At 43.9% G+C, this 23,242-nt stretch overlaps 1 protein-coding gene across 1 annotated transcript in view; it reads left to right on the forward strand.

The window, feature by feature from the left end:
• Positions 1-1,018: 1,018 nt before the first annotated feature.
• The window catches only part of LOC135521224 (R-spondin-2-like), a 75,318-nt gene continuing 53,094 nt past the window's right edge, over positions 1,019-23,242 (forward strand). The window contains exons 1-2 of the mRNA XM_064947152.1: positions 1,019-1,505; positions 1,800-2,098. Coding sequence (XP_064803224.1) covers positions 1,999-2,098 — 100 coding nt within the window. The 5' untranslated portion in view covers positions 1,019-1,505; positions 1,800-1,998. The remainder of the gene's footprint in view (positions 1,506-1,799; positions 2,099-23,242) is intronic.

Below are 23,242 nucleotides of genomic sequence, written 5' to 3' on the forward strand. Positions count from 1 at the left end.
GGCCTCGGACATTTCCTAAAACTCTACCTCCTGTTTATTTTGAGTAGAATATTGCTTCCCAATTGGGGGCAGACAGTTGTGTTCTGATAAGTGCCTGACACACACTAATTTCCTAAAATAAATAAAAGATTAAGTGCCACACCTAGTGGTCAAAGGGGGTACAGCATCTACGGCCCATTTCTATCAGAACTGGAGGTGAATGCTATGATGGACCTAGGTGGGTATCAGGAAATCTCAAGTAGGGCCTAACCTGGGGTTTTTGTGGTCTTTTTTTCAGGACCGGTAGACCTATTCTCTGGTCATCACTTTTGACTTTTCAGTTTTGAGGTCATGCAAGTATGTCTAGTTTTGTGTCGGTTGATTAGGTAGATTGTTTAACTGTTAAAGTTACCAACTTTATATCACATCCATTAGTGGGAGTAAATAGTTGTACAATCACATTACATTATCCTAGAGTAAGGCCTTTGCATCTTTGAAGTTGCATGCATTCTTGTTCCTTGAGAGCAAATTACAAGAATGATGGCAACCTTGATGTTGATGGTTATGATCATTGTCTTACCAATTTATCCATTTACATTCGACCAAAGCCATGCAACTATATGCTTTCTTTGAAATCCTAAAATGAAAATAACTTGCAGTGCAATTCACTAGCTTTTCGAGACATGAATAGGCCTATTTGTCATGTAGTGGAAATAACAGTTGAACCATGCAGGTACTTGCAAGACCACGTCTCTGGTCAAATGTGAATAATTTGGACGACCAAACAATCTCCGTTTCCAAACCCCATAGAAAACTTCTTCTTTTTTTAAACGTAAAGTAGCGTATTATTTGTTTTTAGCATTTGGAATTTGAGAGAGTCTTTCGGTCATTCAACGTCCAAACTAGGGGTTGATAGCCTTCAACAATACCCCACTCTAACGTCACGGGTTGTGCGTAATTTCACGCGAGAATCAAAACGGCTGCGATTGAGTTGATTCATGCACTAGGACCCTGAGGGAGCCTCGGTGTAGCGTGAGGACCTAGGCTGCTAAATAGCATGTGTCATCTTCATTATCTAAAATAATAAGAAAAAACACTTCACTCTGGTCAAGGGGCTTCTAATTCTGAGCAGCCCCAAAGATCTTGACATCTCCACGTGACAGGAGCAGCTATATGAGAAAGCAGCCCAAGCATCAGGACCAGTCGTAACCTACCACTTCACCATCTGCTCGAAGCGCAAATGCAGACAATCTAGAGGAGAATCTCCTGGCTTCACATCCTTTGCTTTTAAAAACCCCAACGATAAACGGGACGTCCGAATGGTGTAGACAAGTTGGAGTGAAAAAGGACACGCTCTCCGCGGGGAAATAGGTATTACCGGAATAAAACTCGCGTGCGTCTCAAGGAGAAGGGAGATCACTCGGACCTCTGTTCTCTTCAGAATAACTTTTCATACAAGAGGTGATGCTGTATGCTCCAGACCCGCTATGGCTTTCTGAAGTGGATTTAGACTGTCACATATGCAGGTATGTTTCATATTGTGTTCACTGTTAAACACAGCTTCTTGCGCTCATTATATTGGAAGGTTATTGCTTGTTTTTAGAGGCGTTAGAATTCATTTCATGCCAAGCTCTTTTTTTTGTCGAAAATGGAGTAAATTAACACGTGTGCCAGGAAAAAATGTTTCATTGTTGCAGTGTATTTAAATACAGTAGGCTTAGCCTCCTAAACTCTTTAGATCAAGTATTTTTCCCATGTTTTGATAGATGTGGATATCGTCACATGTGTTATCACAATAACCCATATCTTTTTTTTTACAGCACGCAAAGGGACACTTGTGAATGAAGGAACGGTGATCTTCATAAAATGATATTATCCCGCGGTGAGATACTATGTTGTCGCTGCTCGTTTAATGTGTGACAAATTGGAATCATTCAAGAAACTGGAGGAAGCGAACCAGATAATTCATCCCAAACACCATTGGCACTTCTTATTCGAGTCGGAACACCAGCCGTCCAGATGCAGTTTCGACTTTTCTCATTGACTTTAATCGTGTTGAACTGTATGGAGTACAGCAACTGTCAAACGCAGTCAAATCGCTGGAGGAGGAACAAAAGAGGTACGTGAAAAAAATCGTGCATCAATGACAATGTGACAGTTGAAAGCGAGAAGTTTTGGATAGTTTCTGAGACAGCAACATTAGAAAAAGAAAAATCGACATGGTCGGAAAGATAATATTGAACATTCTGAGACCAAGAGTTTAATCAACATTTGTTGCCATTGTATATCCGGTTCTGCTTATGATGATGTCATCATCACCATGATTAAATAATTACCGTGCCAATGTTTTCAAACAAAACTCGTTGGGACGTCTCCTACACACTGACACTATAATCGCCCTGAGAACGGTATACTGATCAGTGACCGTCCAGCATCCTGTAGACTAGGGCTAGGCTATTTGAGGTGATGCATATCTGGTAAATGCGCTCGTGAGTTCCTGGATTCTGCTATTATCACCCGACTGCCGGTATAAGATTAAAAGCGCAGTGAAAAAATGTATTCGATCCAGCTAATATATCCATCCCGCCAAAAACGAAAAGTCCCACAGCGATGTAAAGCAGTAGCCGAGTCTGTCCAGACTGTGGGTATGTTTTACGAGGCAACTGTTCGGAACTTCGTGAGTTCAACGTGGAAACTATTTTTCTAAATTGGAACATTTTTGAGACTTCACCACTCAGAGACATTGTTATTTGTATTACTAGATTACAGGTCATTCATGAAGCTCAGTTTTGGGAACATTTTGGCAAATGCGCAAAATGTGCGTATTGGACACATAACCGTCATGGTTTGCCAACCATAAAATGCCTGATAAGATTTGTGATATTATCTGCTTCATATTTCTTACATAGTTGCTGTTGGTGAGTTGTTTGGTCAAATAGCCTAGTTTACCCCAAATTGCTTCGGGCTCTTACCTGTCCGACTGTCCGTGCCAACAAAGAAAGGTCTGTGTCTTTAATTAAATGTGGTACTGCTTAGTAGGCTACAGCGACGAGACGGTAAAACGCTGGTAGTGCGGCTCTGTCTATCTATTGTGGAGCGCAGCGGCTTAGGGGTGCGTATTGTGGGAGTTTTAATGAATAGATGCGGAACTCCCTTCCCTTGTCATATGAATTCGACCTCTCCAACCTCCTAAGCTGGTTTTAATTGATCTTATAACCGCAGTTATCTTTGAACAGTTGGTACATGCATAACAATCGCTTCTGTGAATTTAGCCCATTGGTAAAAACAGCAATGTGGAATAAATGAGCAGACTGTGACCATCAGTGAGTCTGCTGTTAGCAGCACCCCTCTGGATCTGTGACATAAGCAAGGTCCTTACTCCGTTGGTGGAAAGGGAGAGAGGGAACACTGCTTAATCTGAAGTGCATGTGCTATTCCTTATTGATCCCATGGTAGCCTGGTTATAGCACCAATACCCTAAACAGAACATGTTAGGTCTATACAGTGTGGTGTGGAGTACAGTAGGATGGTCCTCTTCTCAATGCAAGACAATGTAAGGCAATCACAGATTGAATCATATGCAAGGCATGCCAGGGGGAACCTCCACTCCTGGCTGCAAGCCTTACACTGCCCATCTGCAAATAATCAAGCAATCACTGTGGGGTACTTGCACAGACACACTTTTCTCTGCTCCTCTATTTTTCTCTTAGGATTGGGGTCATCTCAGATGCGCCGTAATATAATGTTCTTAAATGGGACCAAACATTTTGGCACAGAGTGGAACTGGTTAAGTTTGAGATGTTATAGGGAGAGAGGCAAATTGATAATGGCATAGATGTGTGTGTTTGTCTGTGTTTCTGTGTTTGCTGTTGATAGAAGTGGTTGAAATGCTTTTGGCTAACAGGCTAGAGAGGTATAACCCTTGCGTGCGTGTGTGTGTGTGTGTGTCTGAGAGATAGAGAGAGGGAGGGGTGGAGGCTGGAGGTGGGGATGAGAGCAAAATGTTAACTCTTACATTTGACCCTCTGACTGGATGCCCCAGCCCTCAGCAATGTATGGCTTTTGTACAGATTGTTTTTTGATGGATGGTGGAGGATTGGTTCCTGTTGTTTTGGATTGGAATGGTCCAACTGAGGCCAAAAGCGACATTTAGCAGACACTGGCAGGCAGCCAGGCTTTAGGTTTTCACTTCCTTCCTTTATTTTGTTATGGTTATTGAGAGAAGAATGTGAGAGAGAGATCACTGTTCAATATACTCTGAGAGGGCTGAATATTTGTGCCTTGCCCTCAAGGTTCACCATGACAGCTCTGGAACGCAGCAGTAACGTAGTGAGGTTTCCAAATCAGTCTGGAGTGTTGAGTCCCAGACACATTTTAAAAACGGAATATGGAATTGGTCACGTTAAGCTCCCCAGGCATATATATTTTTATGCGTAAAGAAAAATATCCCGTGTGTGGAGGAACAAATGTCTTTACCTTTCAGGCTGAAATAAATTCAAATAAATTGGCTGAATTAAGTAGTAGAGCCTTTGCCGTTGACATACAGTATGTAATTGGATTAGCTTGGGAAGTGTGTGGGATGGAGATGGGTGTATAGTAAGAGGATGCAAGAGTGAGAAGCAGGGCTGTTCTAGTCAGCAACAGTTTGTGTTCAAAGGCAAACTGTGAGTCAGGCTCAGGCTAAATGAAGGGAATCTGTGGTGTAAATGGTTTGATCATGTCTTGCAAGCAGCTCGCATAATCTACTATATGACTCAATCCTCTGTTACACTGTAGTTGTTGTTTTTTCTCTTCATATAAAACCAATGATTTACACCTCCTTACTCCCACACTCCGCCCACTAAAAAAGAGGCAATCATGCCAAGATATCATTGCTCGACTCAAGGATATTGGTTTTCATTTTTATTCTCTGGCTAATGATGCCACCTGCTGACTACATAAAAACAGACTCAAGTACCAATGTTGCCTGGAGGAAGAGATGCACCATGGGTCAGGGGAGTTTGTAAATCCACTCCTAGGACATGGCTATAGTAGTGAAAGACTGTACAGCACTGAATACAAAATGTACCCTTAGTGTGTTCTGTAATCACTCCAAGGTGAATTTAGATTTTGTAGGTCAGCTGTTTCAAAAGACCATAGAAATGATACGGTTTTGAATGTCCCCACAATCTTTTCTTTTTTTTACAGTAATAAAAGAATCCGAATCAGATTCGTTCAAATAATAATCTTCAGCTATTTTTCCAACGTTGCCTGAGGAAGAGTCTAGTAGTCAAAGTGCGTTTTCCAGTTGTGTGTCCAGTTGTGATGTACTATGCTGACTGCTCTGTAGTATTTTGCAAGTGCATTCTGTTAATAGTTTACTAAAGTTATTTGCAACGTACTGGCCGCCTACTCTTCTTCTTTCTCAAAATGATATGAAACAGATTTTGAGATGAAGATACTCAAAGATGTACTCCAGGATCTTAAGCAGAACAAATTCGTAATGTATCATTCATACCAATTGCAAAAAAAATAAAAATATTATAATAATATTTCCAGGGCATAACTGGTTCGAATCCCCAAGTCGACTAGGTGAAAATCTGTCGATGTGCCCTTAAGCAAGGCACTTAATTGCTCCTGTAAATCGCTCTGGATTTAGCATTTGCTAAATGACTAAAATGAGAATGAAAAATTTACATCATTTGATGACATAGTACACAGAAAACGGCACTACTTTCAAAACTACTGGCTGAAATTATACAAAACTTGAGATTGCATCTCTAAGTAACTTTGTAACCACTAAGTGATAATAAATTATCTCGATTGTGTCAAAGTCTACTTGAATATGGAGTTTGGGCTTATTTGAGGAAACGGACTAAATTGATGTGAGATAAGATGAAACACAGTGATGATGCATCTGATGGAAAAAGTTATGTAGAACATCCCGGAATCAGATGTGTTAGTATGGTACCTGCTGAAGTTGTATTCACTAGTCACCAAGCATCAGATGTGTTAGTACGGTACCTGCTGAAGTTGTATTCACTAGTCACCAAGCATCAGATGTGTTAGTACGGTACCTGCTGAAGTTGTATTCACTCGTCACCAAGCATCAGATGTGTTAGTACGGTACCTGCTGAAGTTGTATTCACTAGTCACCAAGCATCAGATGTGTTAGTATGGTACCTGCTGAAGTTGTATTCACTCGTCACCAAGCATCAGATGTGTTAGTACGGTACCTGCTGAAGTTGTATTCACTAGTCACCAAGCATCAGATGTGTTAGTACGGTACCTGCTGAAGTTGTATTCACTAGTCACCAAGCATCAGATGTGTTAGTACGGTACCTGCTGAAGTTGTATTCACTAGTCACCAAGCATCAGATGTGTTAGTACGGTACCTGCTGAAGTTGTATTCACTAGTCACCAAGCATCAGATGTGTTAGTATGGTACCTGCTGAAGTTGTATTCACTAGTCACCAAGCATCAGATGTGTTAGTACGGTACCTGCTGAAGTTGTATTCACTAGTCACCAAGCATCAGATGTGTTAGTACGGTACCTGCTGAAGTTGTATTCACTCGTCACCAAGCATCAGATGTGTTAGTACGGTACCTGCTGAAGTTGTATTCACTGCGTCACCAAGCATCAGATGTGTTAGTATGGTACCTGCTGAAGTTGTATTCACTAGTCACCAAGCATCAGATGTGTTAGTATGGTACCTGCTGAAGTTGTATTCACTAGTCACCAAGCATCAGATGTGTTAGTACGGTACCTGCTGAAGTTGTATTCACTAGTCACCAAGCATCAGATGTGTTAGTACGGTACCTGCTGAAGTTGTATTCACTAGTCACCAAGCATCAGATGTGTTAGTATGGTACCTGCTGAAGTTGTATTCACTAGTCACCAAGCATCAGATGTGTTAGTATGGTACCTGCTGAAGTTGTATTCACTAGTCACCAAGCATCAGATGTGTTAGTACGGTACCTGCTGAAGTTGTATTCACTAGTCACCAAGCATCAGATGTGTTAGTACGGTACCTGCTGAAGTTGTATTCACTAGTCACCAAGCATCAGATGTGTTAGTACGGTACCTGCTGAAGTTGTATTCACTAGTCACATCAGAGCATCAGATGTGTCACCAAGCATCAGATGTGTTAGTATGGTACCTGCTGAAGTTGTATTCACTAGTCAGCAAGCATCAGATGTGTTAGTACGGTACCTGCTGAAGTTGTATTCACTAGTCACCAAGCATCAGATGTGTTAGTACGGTACCTGCTGAAGTTGTATTCACTCGTCACCAAGCATCAGATGTGTTAGTACGGTACCTGCTGAAGTTGTATTCACTCGTCACCAAGCATCAGATGTGTTAGTACGGTACCTGCTGAAGTTGTATTCACTCGTCACCAAGCATCAGATGTGTTAGTACGGTACCTGCTGAAGTTGTATTCACTAGTCACCAAGCATCAGATGTGTTAGTACGGTACCTGCTGAAGTTGTATTCACTCGTCACCAAGCATCAGATGTGTTAGTACGGTACCTGCTGAAGTTGTATTCACTAGTGACCAAGCATCAGATGTGTTAGTACGGTACCTGCTGAAGTTGTATTCACTAGTCACCAAGCATCAGATGTGTTAGTACGGTACCTGCTGAAGTTGTATTCACTAGTCACCAAGCATCAGATGTGTTAGTACGGTACCTGTTGAAGTTGTATTCGCTAGTCACCAAGCATCAGATGTGTTAGTACGGTACCTGCTGAAGTTGTATTCACTAGTCACCAAGCATCAGATGTGTTAGTACGGTACCTGCTGAAGTTGTATTCACTAGTCACCAAGCATCAGATGTGTTAGTACGGTACCTGCTGAAGTTGTATTCACTCGTCACCAAGCATCAGATGTGTTAGTACGGTACCTGCTGAAGTTGTATTCACTAGTCAGCAAGCATCAGATGTGTTAGTACGGTACCTGCTGAAGTTGTATTCACTAGTCACCAAGCATCAGATGTGTTAGTATGGTACCTGCTGAAGTTGTATTCACTAGTCACCAAGCATCAGATGTGTTAGTACGGTACCTGCTGAAGTTGTATTCACTAGTCACCAAGCATCAGATGTGTTAGTATGGGACCTGCTGAAGTTGTATTCACTAGTCACCAAGCATCAGATGTGTTAGTACGGTACCTGCTGAAGTTGTATTCACTAGTCACCAAGCATCAGATGTGTTAGTACGGTACCTGCTGAAGTTGTATTCACTAGTCACCAAGCATCAGATGTGTTAGTACGGTACCTGCTGAAGTTGTATTCACTAGTCACCAAGCATCAGATGTGTTAGTACGGTACCTGCTGAAGTTGTATTCACTAGTCACCAAGCATCAAATGTGTTAGTATGGGACCTGCTGAAGTTGTATTCACTAGTCACCAAGCATCAGATGTGTTAGTACGGTACCTGCTGAAGTTGTATTCACTAGTCACCAAGCATCAGATGTGTTAGTACGGTACCTGCTGAAGTTGTATTCACTAGTCACCAAGCATCAGATGTGTTAGTACGGTACCTGCTGAAGTTGTATTCACTCGTCACCAAGCATCAGATGTGTTAGTACGGTACCTGTTGAAGTTGTATTCGCTAGTCACCAAGCATCAGATGTGTTAGTACGGTACCTGCTGAAGTTGTATTCGCTAGTCACCAAGCATCAGATGTGTTAGTACGGTACCTGCTGAAGTTGTATTCACTAGTCACCAAGCATCAGATGTGTTAGTACGGTACCTGCTGAAGTTGTATTCACTCGTCACCAAGCATCAGATGTGTTAGTACGGTACCTGCTGAAGTTGTATTCACTAGTCAGCAAGCATCAGATGTGTTAGTACGGTACCTGCTGAAGTTGTATTCACTCGTCACCAAGCATCAGATGTGTTAGTACGGTACCTGCTGAAGTTGTATTCAATAGTCACCAAGCATCAGATGTGTTAGTACGGTACCTGCTGAAGTTGTATTCACTAGTCACCAAGCATCAGATGTGTTAGTACGGTACCTGCTGAAGTTGTATTCACTAGTCACCAAGCATCAGATGTGTTAGTACGGTACCTGCTGAAGTTGTATTCATTAGTCACCAAGCAGAAGCAAACAAACTGAAACAGCGAGGGACTACCAATAAGAGACACTCATTTTTGTTTCCCTGTTTCCTGTTGCTTGTAGTATGAACACACACATTCAAAGGGGGAGGACAGTCAAGAGCACCTCTTTGACATGGCAGTACAGTGTGGGTAATACTTAGAAGGATATGCCTTACATTTACGTTTTAGTCATTTAGCAGACACTCATTCAGAGCTACTTACAGGAGCAATTAGGGTTAAGTGCCTTGCTCAAGGGCACATCAGCAGATTTTTCACCAAGCCGGGTACTGGCCCAACGCTCTTAATCGCTAGACTACCTGCCATCCTGAAAGCACTCAGACCGCACTTGCTAATACTCAGAATTTTCCGTGAGAGAAATGGATACAAATAGCATGACTGTAAGTCGATTTGGGTAAAAGCGTCTGCTAAACGGCATATATTATTATATATTAATAGTTTATGACTGTCTATTAAATAGCTTATTGTCCCTCTTATTGTTTGGTGGACATGAAGCCATTTTAAACTGACTGTGAGTGAGTGAGAGAGATGTGAAGGAGTGAGTCAGAAGGTCTGTAATTTAAGTTGGAGATGATTTGGAGAGAATTAATGTGTGTTTGAGTGATTACCCCCCCCCCCCCCAGTGAATGCTCCACAGGGCCTCTCTTAAAGCAGCTTTGCCACTCTGCCTTTGGAAAAAGTGAAAAGGGGCTGCAGATGGCATGTCTTTTAACAAGGCTTTCTCACATAATGCCACTCTAATCCACGGGATGGGTGCCTTGTATCCTGCGTTTCTCTCCTAAGCCAGGAGGACTGTGTGACTTTTTTTTTTATTCCACAGCAGCAGTGCGTTTCTCCTGGCTGGTTATGAAGGAGCCCTGTGCGTTGTGTCAGCGCGCCAAGCGGCACATGGAACGATCACTTTACGCAAACGCTGAAAAGCGATCCTTGGTTCGTGGTGTGGAATAGCAGTGTCGTCCATCCTCCCAAGTTCTGCTCCTTGCCGAGGGGGCGTTTTTAAAGATGAGAGGGAGTGGAGGGACGGGGACGGGAGAGAACATATTTAAGCAGATCAGCTGGATGTGGCTGAATGTGAGCTGCATCACCTGAGAGGGATTTACTGCTCGCCAAGTCCTGACCTGAGCCCCGACTGTAGCGTCTAAGAGGAGCCGTGTTCCCTTTCTCTTTCCAGGCCCCATCAGCCAAGCCGTTAATGTGAGTGTGTGTGTGGATATGTTTGTGGGTGCGTGCAAGTCTTTATGCAGGTGTGTTTTTGCGTCTGGACAGTTTTTTTTGTGGAAAATCATGGCAGATAATTCAAGTTTTCAGCTGCATTGACAAATAAATTCAGTCACAAAAACAAAATCTGTGAACGACAGTACCTGTTGCGGCGAGGTCAGTCTGGTGGGACCCACTGACCCAAGCATGTCCACCCTGTCTGTCTGGAGTGTAGCAGACCTACTAGGTCTCAGTCACAGCCGTATCAAATGAAGCCAGTGAAAGGGTTCTCAGTCCTGCTACACTGGTGGAAATTCCCCCTGAGGTAAAAAAAAAACACACAAAAAACAACAACACAGGTGTCATGAACTTGTAGTCAGGCTCGGAGAGATTCTTCAGGACCCACGTGACAAGCTGAGGGTTATCTGTTTCTGTTCTGTCTTCATTATCTCTCACCATAAAAAAATAAATAAATCTGTTTACCCTCTGCCTATTCACCCTCTACCTAGCCCCCTTCACCCGATAAACTCAATTCGCCCTAATTAATTTAAATTGGCACCAACATGTAGCTTTCTGATTCGATGGCGTTTGCAGTAGGTTCGCAAACTAGAGGGTTTAGTTTTTTTTCACGCTTTCTCTCTTTTTTCCCCTCTGTGCGCTGTTTCGTGTCTTGAGCAAAGACTGAGGAGGATCCATTTCACACAGAGGAGAAGGCTGGCTTTGTAATTCTTCTACACGTTTCCATTTATCATGTCACTGCAGAGAAACAGTCGCTGTGTGTAGATTCGGTCCCTGTTTTTTCTTTTTCTCAGGGCAATGCACAAGGGGATCTTCTCTTCCACCCTCAATCATTGTCATCAGAGGATTCCATTATGTTGGCAACGCTAAATGCCAAACAGATGTTTTTCTTTCCGGCTACATTTTACCACACTGTAAAAGTTCATTTTCGGAAATGTGAAATAAAATGGACTTATTATATAAATCTTATAATACACTCCATATTTCCCAGTGGTGATTGGAAACTCCAGAGCAGCAGACAAAAGGTCCAGTGTCCCCTTCGAGTGCGAGGGGAAATTTTGTAGCCCTCACCTATGTTATTCCCTCAATAGCGCGCCTGCCTACAGCAATTACACCTTAATACGTTTTTGCATAAAGCTACTAAATATGACCAGCCAGTTTGGTTCGATACTCTTGAGTTTATTAGGCCATAAAAGTCATAATCTGGGGATCGTTTCTAAGTGGCGGGCATAAAACAACAACACAAAAGAAGCATTTAAGCACAGAAGCGAGTCGTGCGAGGGCTTCAGAGGTAGGAGAACGGACCAGAGACAGAGAGAGGGAGGCCCTCGTCAACGAACCTCTCACTATACTCATGTGAAGAACAACACTCAAGCATTTACTCAGAACAGTGTATTGACAATAACATGGTCACAACTGGTGTGATTCTTAAGGAATACTGTAAGTATGGAGAACAGTATTAAAAAAGGAGGGCATATGTTGGAAGCTGGAACTCGATTACCAGCAGGTTCCCAGTTGTTGGGCTGCATTAACATCACCGCTCCTAGGGACATAGCTAGAGACACAAGGACAGGGAGGGAATAGGGATGGTCCACTGTTGTACTACTGCAGTGAGCCACATATCTGACTCTTGTTTGCCATGTCTGTGTGTGTTCTTCTCCGTGTGCGTGCTGGACTAGTACCTACTTTGGATCGATCTCTGCAAGGCCCTGGTAACTGGAGATCAGGAGCCCCCCTCCCTCTGAGACACACACACACACGACACGCAGGCAGACAAGTGTGTGGGGTTGGTCTTTGGCTCGGCAGAGTATTTACATCCACGCCTGCTCTAATGGCTGCTACAACAACATACAGGGAGGCGTGGTGGAGCTGTGTGATCCGGAGTGCAGAGCAGGGCTCTCTCTACCCCCTCCCCACCCTTTAACACTCGACAGATGGACATGCCTCCTTTTTCCCCCCTCTCTGCTTTTATTGGACCTCTAATTATGCTTACACGCCACATCAAAATAAGGCCCAGCATGCAATGCCTTCGGTATGGGGAGGAAGTGAGCTGGTCAGATGCAATAAACTGTCTCACTGTGTGGAACTTGCCTGTAATTTAGGACTCCGCCGGACATGGATGTACTCTACTGGAGGTGGAGGTGGTGGTGGTTGTGGTGCTCCCGAACCCACCTTACCCACTGAGTGAGGCTTCTGGATTGATGAGTGCAGCTGTGGATAGGGCTGGGGCTGGACTTGCGGCTTGACTGAGGCTGGGCTGGGGGTAGAGCTGGGACTGGACTTGCGGCTTGACTGAGGCTGGGCTGGGGTAGGGCTGGACCTGCGGCTGGACCTGCAGTTTGATTGGTGCTGGGCTGGGGGTAGGGCATGGGTTCGATCTGAGGCTAGAGCTATAGGTCTTGGAATTGGACAGGGGCTTGACTTGTGCTGAAGCTTAGGATGGGATATTGGGCATGTGCTGTATGGGGCTGGAACTAGGCTGGGACTACTCAGCTGGGGCTGAGGCTGGAACCGGGGCAGTATTTGTATTTATTAAGGATCTGGGCACAAGGTTGGATCTAGGATTAGGTCTCGGGCTGGGGCCAAGTGCTGGTAGTCATTACAGGGCCCTGATGCTGAGCTTAGAGAGAGAAAGAGAGAGCGAGAGAGATTGTCAAGACGAACAAATGAGATGCCTCGTCAATCATCTAATTAGGCTCACAATGTTGCTGCTATTAACAATGTGGACAGTTGATAGTCCCATACTGGAAAGGGCTGTCAACACAGCACCGTCACTCTGCTCTAACAGAAGTGAACAGAGCCCTCTAGTCATGCCATGCACCAAACCAAATGGGTGGCACTGGCATTACATACAGTATGTAGTTACAGAGTTGTAGATAGAGAACAGTGAGATATTCTCACCAAGTGCTGAAAATGAAATGTCCCATTTAGATGCACCAAGTTACTTTCTCTGGATGATTGTCCCGGCAAGACCCAAATACAGTGAAGGCAGAGCTCGTTAAAACCATGGTTCCTAGTCTTGTGTACTTGGGGCTTCTGCTCATCAGAACAAGCATTCTCCTCTTCGTCAGACCTTGTCAGAGATGGAATGCATCCCAAGTCATTCCACAAGGGCCCAGACATAAGAGTGTCTGTAATATAGCTTGTTGGGTTTTGGTCAGTGCGTGGTTGAGGTCATTGTTGTTGTTTGTCTTGTTGTTGTCTGGTGTTGACTCAAAGCCATGCTTGTTTGTGTGCTTTGCTCTGGCTGCATGCCACACAGCCAGGACACACAGAACAGACAGACAGAGAGAGAGAGAGAGAGAGAGAGAGAGAGAGAGAGATGAGAAAGAGTGTAGGGAAATTTACAAGCTGCATTATGATTTTAATGTCACGTGTGGCTACCCCACATTTCCAGCTTGTTTGGTTACTGAATACTCTTTGTTGCGGTGCTGAACTCCATTCATTGAAAAAATATATTTTTTGCTAACTTGGTTTAGGGACCAGACAATGGAACAAAACTGCGGTATGGAAGATTGGTGAAGAAAAAGTGAAAGGAAAAAAATAAAAAACCATTAACATTTTTCAAATTCCTTTCTTTCTTTTTCTTACAGCTATTTGTATTACATCTTGGCCGACTTCTCCTGAACTCAATATGATTTCTTTGAACGGCAGCCAGGTCTCATGAGCACACTGTATAAACAACTTTCACAGACAGGAGCCCTAACTAATAGGTGTAAGTAGGCAGGGGTCACATGGAGTGTACATGTTTACGCACTAACGGGTTTCGGGATGACACGGCCATGATGCCGTAATGGACAGTAGCGAAGCGTAATGGACATTTAGGGCTGGATATCATCATTTAAGCACAGTCGCTTGCACACGCGCACACGCACACACTGTACAGTGTGGTTTTAGCAAGCAGTGTTTGGTTGAAAACAACACAATTTAAATGTAAGAGCCAGAGGAAGGATTATACCTAAAAACTCATCAGCTTTTTTTAGGATGCAGAGACAGGATGAAGAGGAGGATAGCAAGAGTGTATCCGGAACCTAAAAGGGTTCTTCGGCTGTCCCCAAAGGAGAACCCTTTGAAGAACCCTTTTTGGTTCCAGGTTAGGGTTGCAAACCAACCAGTAAATTAATGGAATCTTGAGTAATTTCGGTAATTAACAATCTATGGCAATCTTGAGTACCTTTGGTAATTTATAATAATGTATTCACATACCATATTAATTTATTATATCTGTGCCCATATTTTCCATGAGTTTCTAGTAGATAGACCATATGGTTCAAGAGAAAATAGTCCAATTATTGAAAAAAGCATCTAATCAAATGACATGTCTTTCAATTAACTTCGAAATATAAAATCCACCAGCTTGATGCCAAAACATTGACTACAAATACATATTGACATAGTTAATAAAGACATGTAAGAACATATAAAGGATATTTCATGCTGAAACCCTCATATTAAACATCAATGGTATTCACTAAATTGATGGTTTGTATTTAGGATAATATTTTTTCATTTTTGTCATTTTTTATTGTAAAATTCTTATTTCATTATTTCATATGTTTTACATGTGATAAGGCCACACAGGGGGACAGAGATAATTACAGACACCTGTGATAATCTGAAGTACATAAAATCCAAATCAAATCAAATTTATTTGTCACATACACATGGTTAGCAGATGTTAATGCGAGTGTAGCAAAATGCTTGTGCTTCTAGTTCCGACAATGCAGTAATAACCAACAAGTAATCTAACTAACAATTCCTAAACTACTGTCTTATACACAGTGTAAGGGGATAAAGAATATGTACATAAGGATATATGAATGAGTGATGGTACAGAGCAGCATAGGCAAGATACAGTAGATGGTATCGAGTACAGTATATACATATGAGATGAGTATGTAAACAAAGTGGCATAGTTAAAGTGGCTAGTGATACATGTATTACATAAGGATGCAGTCGATGATATAGAGTACAGTATATACGTATGCATATGAGATGAATAATGTAGGGTAAGTAACATTATATAAGGTAGCATTGTTTAAAGTGGCTAGTGATATATTTACATCATTTCCCATCAATTCCCATTATTAAAGTGGCTGGAGTTGAGTCAGCGTCAGTGTGTTGGCAGCAGCCACTCAATGTTAGTGGTGGCTGTTTAACAGTCTGATGGCCTTGAGATAGAAGCTGTTTTTCAGTCTCTCGGTCCCAGCTTTGATGCACCTGTACTGACCTCGCCTTCTGGATGATAGCGGGGTGAACAGGCAGTGGCTCGGGTGGTTGATGTCCTTGATGATCTTTATGGCCTTCCTGTAACATCGGGTGGTGTAGGTGTCCTGGAGGGCAGGTAGTTTGCCCCCGGTGATGCGTTGTGCAGACCTCACTACCCTCTGGAGAGCCTTAGGGTTGAGGGCGGAGCAGTTGCCGTACCAGGCGGTGATACAGCCCGCCAGGATGCTCTCGATTGTGCATCTGTAGAAGTTTGTGAGTGCTTTTGGTGACAAGCCGAATTTCTTCAGCCTCCTGAGGTTGAAGAGGCGCTGCTGCGCCTTCTTCACGATGCTGTCTGTGTGAGTGGACCAATTCAGTTTGTCTGTGATGTGTATGCCGAGGAACTTAAAACTTGCTACTCTCTCCACTACTGTTCCATCGATGTGGATAGGGGGTGTTCCCTCTGCTGTTTCCTGAAGTCCACAATCATCTCCTTAGTTTTGTTGACGTTGAGTGTGAGGTTATTTTCCTGACACCACACTCCGAGGGCCCTCACCTCCTCCCTGTAGGCCGTCTCGTCGTTGTTGGTAATCAAGCCTACCACTGTTGTGTCGTCCGCAAACTTGATGATTGAGTTGGAGGCGTGCGTGGCCACGCAGTCGTGGGTGAACAGGGAGTACAGGAGAGGGCTCAGAACACACCCTTGTGGGGCCCCAGTGTTGAGGATCAGCGGGGTGGAGATGTTGTTACCTACCCTCACCACCTGGGGGCGGCCCGTCAGGAAGTCCAGTACCCAGTTGCACAGGGCGGGGTCGAGACCCAGGGTCTCGAGCTTGATGACGAGCTTGGAGGGTACTATGGTGTTGAATGCCGAGCTGTAGTCGATGAACAGCATTCTCACATAGGTATTCCTCTTGTCCAGATGGGTTAGGGCAGTGTGCAGTGTGGTTGAGATTGAATCCTTGAAAGATGCCAAAATTGTAGTAGTTTACTGGTAAACTTTGCAACTGCCTTTGCAACTCTATTCCATGTAGAATCATTTTGGTTCCAGGTAGAACCCCTGTTGGGTTCCAAGTAGATCCCATACAGAGGGTTCACATGGTCTTTCTACTTGAAACTCAGGGAAAATATGGAACCATAAAGGGTTCTCCTATGGGGCCAGCCGAAGAACCCTTTTGGAACCCTTCTTTTTAAGAGTGTAGTTTTCTGACGCTGTATGGTAACCCTACCACAGCAGGGCTAGGAATTCCATCAGGCAGGATTGTTTAGACAAGAGAAGAGACTCCTGTGGTTTGAGTTATCATAACTCCTTAGCAAGACCAGTGCCTCGGGGGGCTTGTGTAATAGCAGCAGTTCTTGCATAAAATAACAATTTGCTGCTCATTTTTAACAGTAAGTAGTGTGGTATGTTGACACCTGCAAGGTAGGAACTTGGTCTAATCTATGCTGATGACCTCTTTGTGATGAGACACTCAGGGCTTACATTACCACCCATGTCTTTGGATGGAAGCCACCACCTAATTCACGCATATCGCGTTATCTATCCTATCGAACAAGTCTTGATTTGTTTTTGTTTTTTTGTTTTTTTTAGGAACTCGGTTGGGGTCTCAACTTACTGTTGAGTTAGAATAGTAGAGTACACCAGGTGCAATTTCGAAATTTGGTTGTGCATCAGCAGTTTTATTCTTGTTATGTCAGTCACTGACAGTCACTCAATTAGCCTGACAGCAACAACAAAAATTGATTGATAGTTAGCTAGACTAACTTATCTAAATTTGTACTAATCATGGTCGAATTACTGACCGAGTGGCCCCCATTGGTTTTGTTAGTCACTCTCACTCAGATGTCATGTTCAAAGCTGCAAATATTTTTATCCAAACTATGGCAAAATGTGAAAAATTGCAGGAAATTAGCTGTAAAACTGCAAATGTTTCAAATTTCAAAGAACATTTTTTTCATTTAGGACCCTCAAGGCATGACTGCATGTGTGGGAACACAGAACCGCAAACCACTGCGGCCCCTCATGATGATTTCAGATTTTTTGTGGCCCCTACCCCCATCAAAGTTGCCCATCACAGCTCTAATATGTCAACCATCCCTGTGAATTAGACATACAGTTCACCATCCTAATGTGAACACCTATTGCACATACTATACTGCCCCTAGAGGTGTGGAGTGATTAAAAATGTTTCTGTACTTTGCCATCCGATTTCATTACTTCTATGGGAAATGCTCTATAATAGGACTCTTTTTGTATGGACTGATGCCAGAGATGAGAAGCAGGTACGGGGAGTCAACATTTAATAAGGAACAGACATGAATCAAGACAGGCACAGTGTCAGCACACGGGTAAAACACCAGCATTTGACAATCGCTGCAGCAGCGGGGAACAGAGATGGGGAACTGACATATAGGAGAGGTTATAAACAGGTGATTGAGTCTATGTGAGTCTAATAATATGCTGATGCGCGTGACGGGGAAAGACAGGTGTGCGTAATGATGGTGGCAGGAGTGCGTAATGCTGGGGGGGTCTGGCACCTTCAAGCACCGGGAGGGGGAGTGGAGCAGTCGTGACAGTATCCCCCCCTCTAGGGGCACCCCCTGGTGTCCCACCTGGGCGAGCCTGACGGGCTGGCCGAGGCACGGGCACCGGACAAACCGGCTAGGCGTAAAATCCCGACAAACCTGCTGAGGCCTGGGAGCCTGACGACCCGGTTGAGGCGTGGGAGCCTGATGATCCTGCTGGCACGTGGGAGCCTGATGATCTGGCTGAAGCGTTGATGCCTGGCAAGCCGGCTGAGGCGTAAAACCCTGGCGATCCGGCTGTGGCCTGACGTGGGATGGGTGCCTACCGAGCCAACCGGGACGAGAACCTCTTGAGCCAGCTAGTGCGTGGAAGCCCGACGGGCTGGCTTAGGCACCCCCGGTTCCATCAGCGGCCGTCCCCGGACACGACGTCACCACCAACCAGAACGCCAGCACTCCCCGATGATTCGTTAGATGGCTGCTGCATTCCGGCCCGACGCCGGAGATGAGACGCAGGTACGGGGAGTCAACATTTAATAAGGAACAGACATGAAACAAGACAGGCACAACGTCAGCACACGGGCAAAACACCAGCATTCGACAATCACTGCAGCAGCAGGGAACAGAGATGGGGAACTGACATATAGGGGAGGTAATAAACAGTTGATTGAGTCTATGTGAGTCCAATAATACGCTGATGTGCGTGACGGGGAAAGACAGGTGTGCGTAATGATGGTGGCAGGAGTGCGTAGTGCTGGGGAGCCTGGGCACCTCCGATTGCCGGGAGGGGTAGCGAGGGCAGTCGTGACACTTATACACCTTTCAAACCAGTACGTTTTTTTCCCGCCAACTTTAGCATCCCGCCAACTTTTTGCTAAAAGCCAACCGTCCTAATCATAATTGCAGTAAAGTTCCGACGACGGTATGAAGTGTAGCCATAATGCTGAGGCGGCATTGACACGGACTACTCTCTTAAGCTCTTGATGGTTGCTAGGCAGCGCCCATTACTACCATTCCCCAGCCAGTTCTAAACTTTGCGAGGCATGTCACTTCACCCATCTCTTTTTTTCTTTCTCAGCCCACCGCATGCACTGTTTTCTTAACCACAACTGGCGTATCCATAAAAAATGACTGTTCCAGTAAATATCACTGAATTACGAAAACATTGCAATAAAGTAAGCCCATGCAATTGAAGGCATCAAAATGTTTCTTACTGAAACGCAGGATGAAAGTCATCCAATAGTTATGATACATTTTGAAGCAATAGCCTACCCGCGTGTGGTCAACTATTTCAGCACCGTTTCACGCTTTATTGAGACAATGGGCGGGGACTCGTCTTGATAAATCAATCAATGTCAGATTTGTTTTCTTCTTCACTGAATCCACATTTGAATATTGGAGACAATTAGGCTGTAGAAAAATGTTAGCTAAGTCGAGGTGAATGCTGCTCATGATCATCTTGTCTCGTTGGCTCATGTATAAGCACTGGTGAACAGAACATTTGTCAGCATGTTTTGTAGCTTAACAAGTGGATAATGTTGCTCTTCACTTGCAGTCACTTAGCAGCCTAGGCTTCTCCCCGACCAAAAAGCCTATGACTCGTCTTAATCAATCAATGTGATTTTGTTTCACGGAATCTCCGTCTGTGTTAACTGTGATCAGGGTAACCTAAGTGTCTCGTCTGTTTAATGAGCACAACAACTATTGATTTCATGTGCATGGCATGGCACAGCCATGTAGCATATAGGCTGCACAGACCAGTAACGACATTACACACACAAAATAAGCCATTCTATCCTGTTGAAAATAAATGATTAGTCTTATGTCTTATGGACCTGCCTAAAACAAATGAATAATGGATTTATTAAAATAGAAAGTCCACCCACATTGGCCCATGTCCACAAATTCATGTGCACGGAGATATAAAAGGCTTATTGCAACAAGAATATGGTAAAATGGGACTGTATGAATTGGGCTAAAAAAAAATGGGCAGATTTTTTTTTTTTTACAGGCGACATACCATGAAGTCTATCTGTAAAGGGTAAGAAACAGTCCTTAATTACTGAAGTTTGAAAACCCATGGCAGTTCAATTCTCACTCTCAAGTGAAAGGTGGTGGTGGGATTGGAGATATTGGAGCCAGGGAACGATGCTTTGAAGTTGTCTTTTTGTGGCGTGGACCATGTGTAAAAGTAAGACCGTGTCTCGGCCATCGGCCCCTCCTGTGGAGCGCTCCACTTTTGACCCTGTGGATCACCTCAGATCTCCCTCCGGGCCGCAGGGCCGAGCAGGGGTGTGAGGTTGTATCTTGTTAAAGGGTTAATGAGGTAGAACTGTGGCACGTTTCATGTTCACCCAGTGGAGAGAGGGAGGGCCGTAGTGGTAGTCAGTGTGACTATGTATACAGTGTGTGTGCAGGGCTCTAACGTGCAACCATTTTGGTCGCATATGCTCCTAAATGTTTTGCACCAAAAAAATCTACCAGAATAATTGTTGTTATGATTAGGCTTTGCTGTACCACTGCCTCCAAGTGCCATACCCCTCGTGCCTGGAGAGCAAATCAAGTGCACCTATAGGCCTACGGCTGGCTAATCGATTTGCTCAGATTACCATGTCTGCAACTTCCTCGAGCTCTGATACTATGAGATTTCAAAAGTTTTAAAACCATGACTAGAGACCCAGCTAGCATATTAGGTTCCTTGGAAGTTTTTGGTTTACCATTGGTTCTGGGAACGAAGCCATACTTTTCCTGACCGGTAAAACGGTAGTGAATATTTCGCCATTTAAAACTTGTTTTTCAACCACTCCACAAATTTCTTGTGAACAAACTATAGTTCTGATAGGCTAATTGAGTCAATTGGAGGTGTACCTGTGAATGTATTTCAAGGCCTACCTTCAAACTCAGTGCCTCTTTGCTTGACGTCATGGGAAAATCAAAAGAAATCAGCTAAGACCTCAGAAAAAAATTGTAGAACTCCACAAGTCAGATTCTTCATTGGGAGCAATTTCCAAACACCTGAAGGTACCACGTTCATCTGTACAAACACCATGGGACCACGCAGCCGTCATACTGCTCAGGAAGGAGAAGCGTTCTGTCTCCTAGAGATGAACGTACTTTGGTGCGAAAAGTGCAAATCAATCCCAGAACAACAGCAAAATACCTTGTGAAGATGCTGGAGGAAACGGGTACAAAAGTATCTATATCCACACTAAAACAAGTCCTATATCAACATAACCTGAAAGGCCGCTCAGCAAGGAAGAAGCCACTGCTCCAAAACCGGCATTAAAAAAAACAACGTTGATTCAACCAGTGTGTGCCCAGTGGGCGTCCCCTTTTTGGTCACGGTCAGTCCTAACGGAGGGATGGTGAGAGGCATACCCTCTGTTCCCTCCCTCCCTCTGCTGCTCCCTCCCTCTGCTGCTCCCTCCCTCTGCTGAAACTGACGATCAGATGCAGACAACATCAGTCCAGTAATATTTAAAAAAGCCAATTATTTCAATGTAGGCTCACTCAGCTGTGCCTCACGAGTAATACAACACCTGCTCTATTGCCAGTGTGATCCTATACAGTAACTGCCCAATTTGAGGGATACAATATAATATTGAAATCAGGTTCTTCCACACATGTGTGGTTCCTGAGTTAATTAAGCAATTAACATCCCATCATGCTTAGCGTCATGTATAAAAATGCACAGTTGGAGATTATTTTGGCTACCATGGCTAGAAGAAGAGATCTGTTACTTTGAAGGAGGGGTCTGAAAGGAGCGTGTGCAAGTTTCTGTGTCACCAGATCTCAACCCAATTGAAAACTTTTGGGAGATTCTGGAGTGTTTTCTAGCACCATCAACAAAACATCAAATTATGGAATTTGTCATGGAGGAATGATGTCGCATCCCTCAAATAGAGTTCCAGACACTTGTAGAATCTACGTTGAGGTGCATTGAAGCTGTTCTGTTAAACAAAATAATCTGCAGTAAATCTCGGTTTACAGCTATTTGTATAAACGTTTTAGCTTTTTATAATAAACAATGTCTTTATTAGTGTCTAGGGCACATCATTGTGCCTCAGAAGTAGCTATAATTCATATTAGACCCAATATAGGCTTTATCTCAATCAATAAAAAATGTCTGCTTTTCTGGTGCTCCTAAATTCTGTTGCGCTCCTACATTTTTTAGGTTGGAAGCATCAGTGCTACCAAGTAAACATTTACATTTAGAGCCCTGTGTGTGTGTGTGTGTGTGTGTGTGTGTGGTGTGTGTTAATTTGTGTGAATGTTTTTGTTTGTTTGGGATGTCTCAAATAGAACCAAGCCCTCAGGGTTGTTTGTTTTGGTGCTACACAGCAGGGAGAAGCTTGGTATCCATCCACCTTTTCCTTCAGATGTGAAGAACCTGTAGTATCCATGGCTGGTAGAGTAAAAGCAGTATGAAAGGAAGGGGAGGGGATGGGATGGAAGAGGCCAGACTGTTCCATGCTACATGTGGTGCAAAAATGCCAAGCATGCATGTCCACTCTTCATAGGCTGTCATGTCCACTCTCCTCTCATTCCGAGCCAGGCGTTGAGGGGAAACCCAGGACTCAAACACCACGTGGGAGTGAATTACTGGGACTCGCAGCACATTGCGGTACAGGTGTGAAAATTAGGTGTGAGGTTTATGTGTGATAAATTACCAACAGGTGTGCTAATTTAAGCCACTTCACCTCCACCCACCCCTTCTCTATTTCAACCCCCTTTCAGAGAGAGGAAAACACATTTCACTCTCGCAGCTTGAGAGGAATTCGGGGAGTGGAAAATGCCAAATATAAAAAAATTCCCCCAAAAAAGAAGGGCGAATAGAGAGAGAAACATAAACCACAGGGCAGAAACATAAACCACATGTTTGTGTCTTCGAGCATGGCCAGAGAGTGATAAGATCCATTGTGTTGAGTCACCCATTAACTCTTTCTGTTATTCTCCTCTGGAGATTAGTAAACCCTGTATCACCTGCACAGACCTATTGGCCATACGGGCATCTAAACAGCATAGCAACATGAAAACCAGAGGCAGATGCTGTATAGACAAGAGCACCGTGCCAGTCAGTAGCTGGAAGATCATTCAGAGTCACAGTAGGAGTAGATCACAGATAATTCTCTAGAGATGTGCCACAGAGGGACAACTATACACAGTTATAAATGCATCATGTAATATAGTTTAGTCGTGTTTGTAAATGATGCTATCAAC

This window comes from Oncorhynchus masou, chromosome 29 (assembly GCF_036934945.1).
Source record: "Oncorhynchus masou masou isolate Uvic2021 chromosome 29, UVic_Omas_1.1, whole genome shotgun sequence".
Lineage (NCBI taxonomy): Eukaryota > Metazoa > Chordata > Actinopteri > Salmoniformes > Salmonidae > Oncorhynchus > Oncorhynchus masou.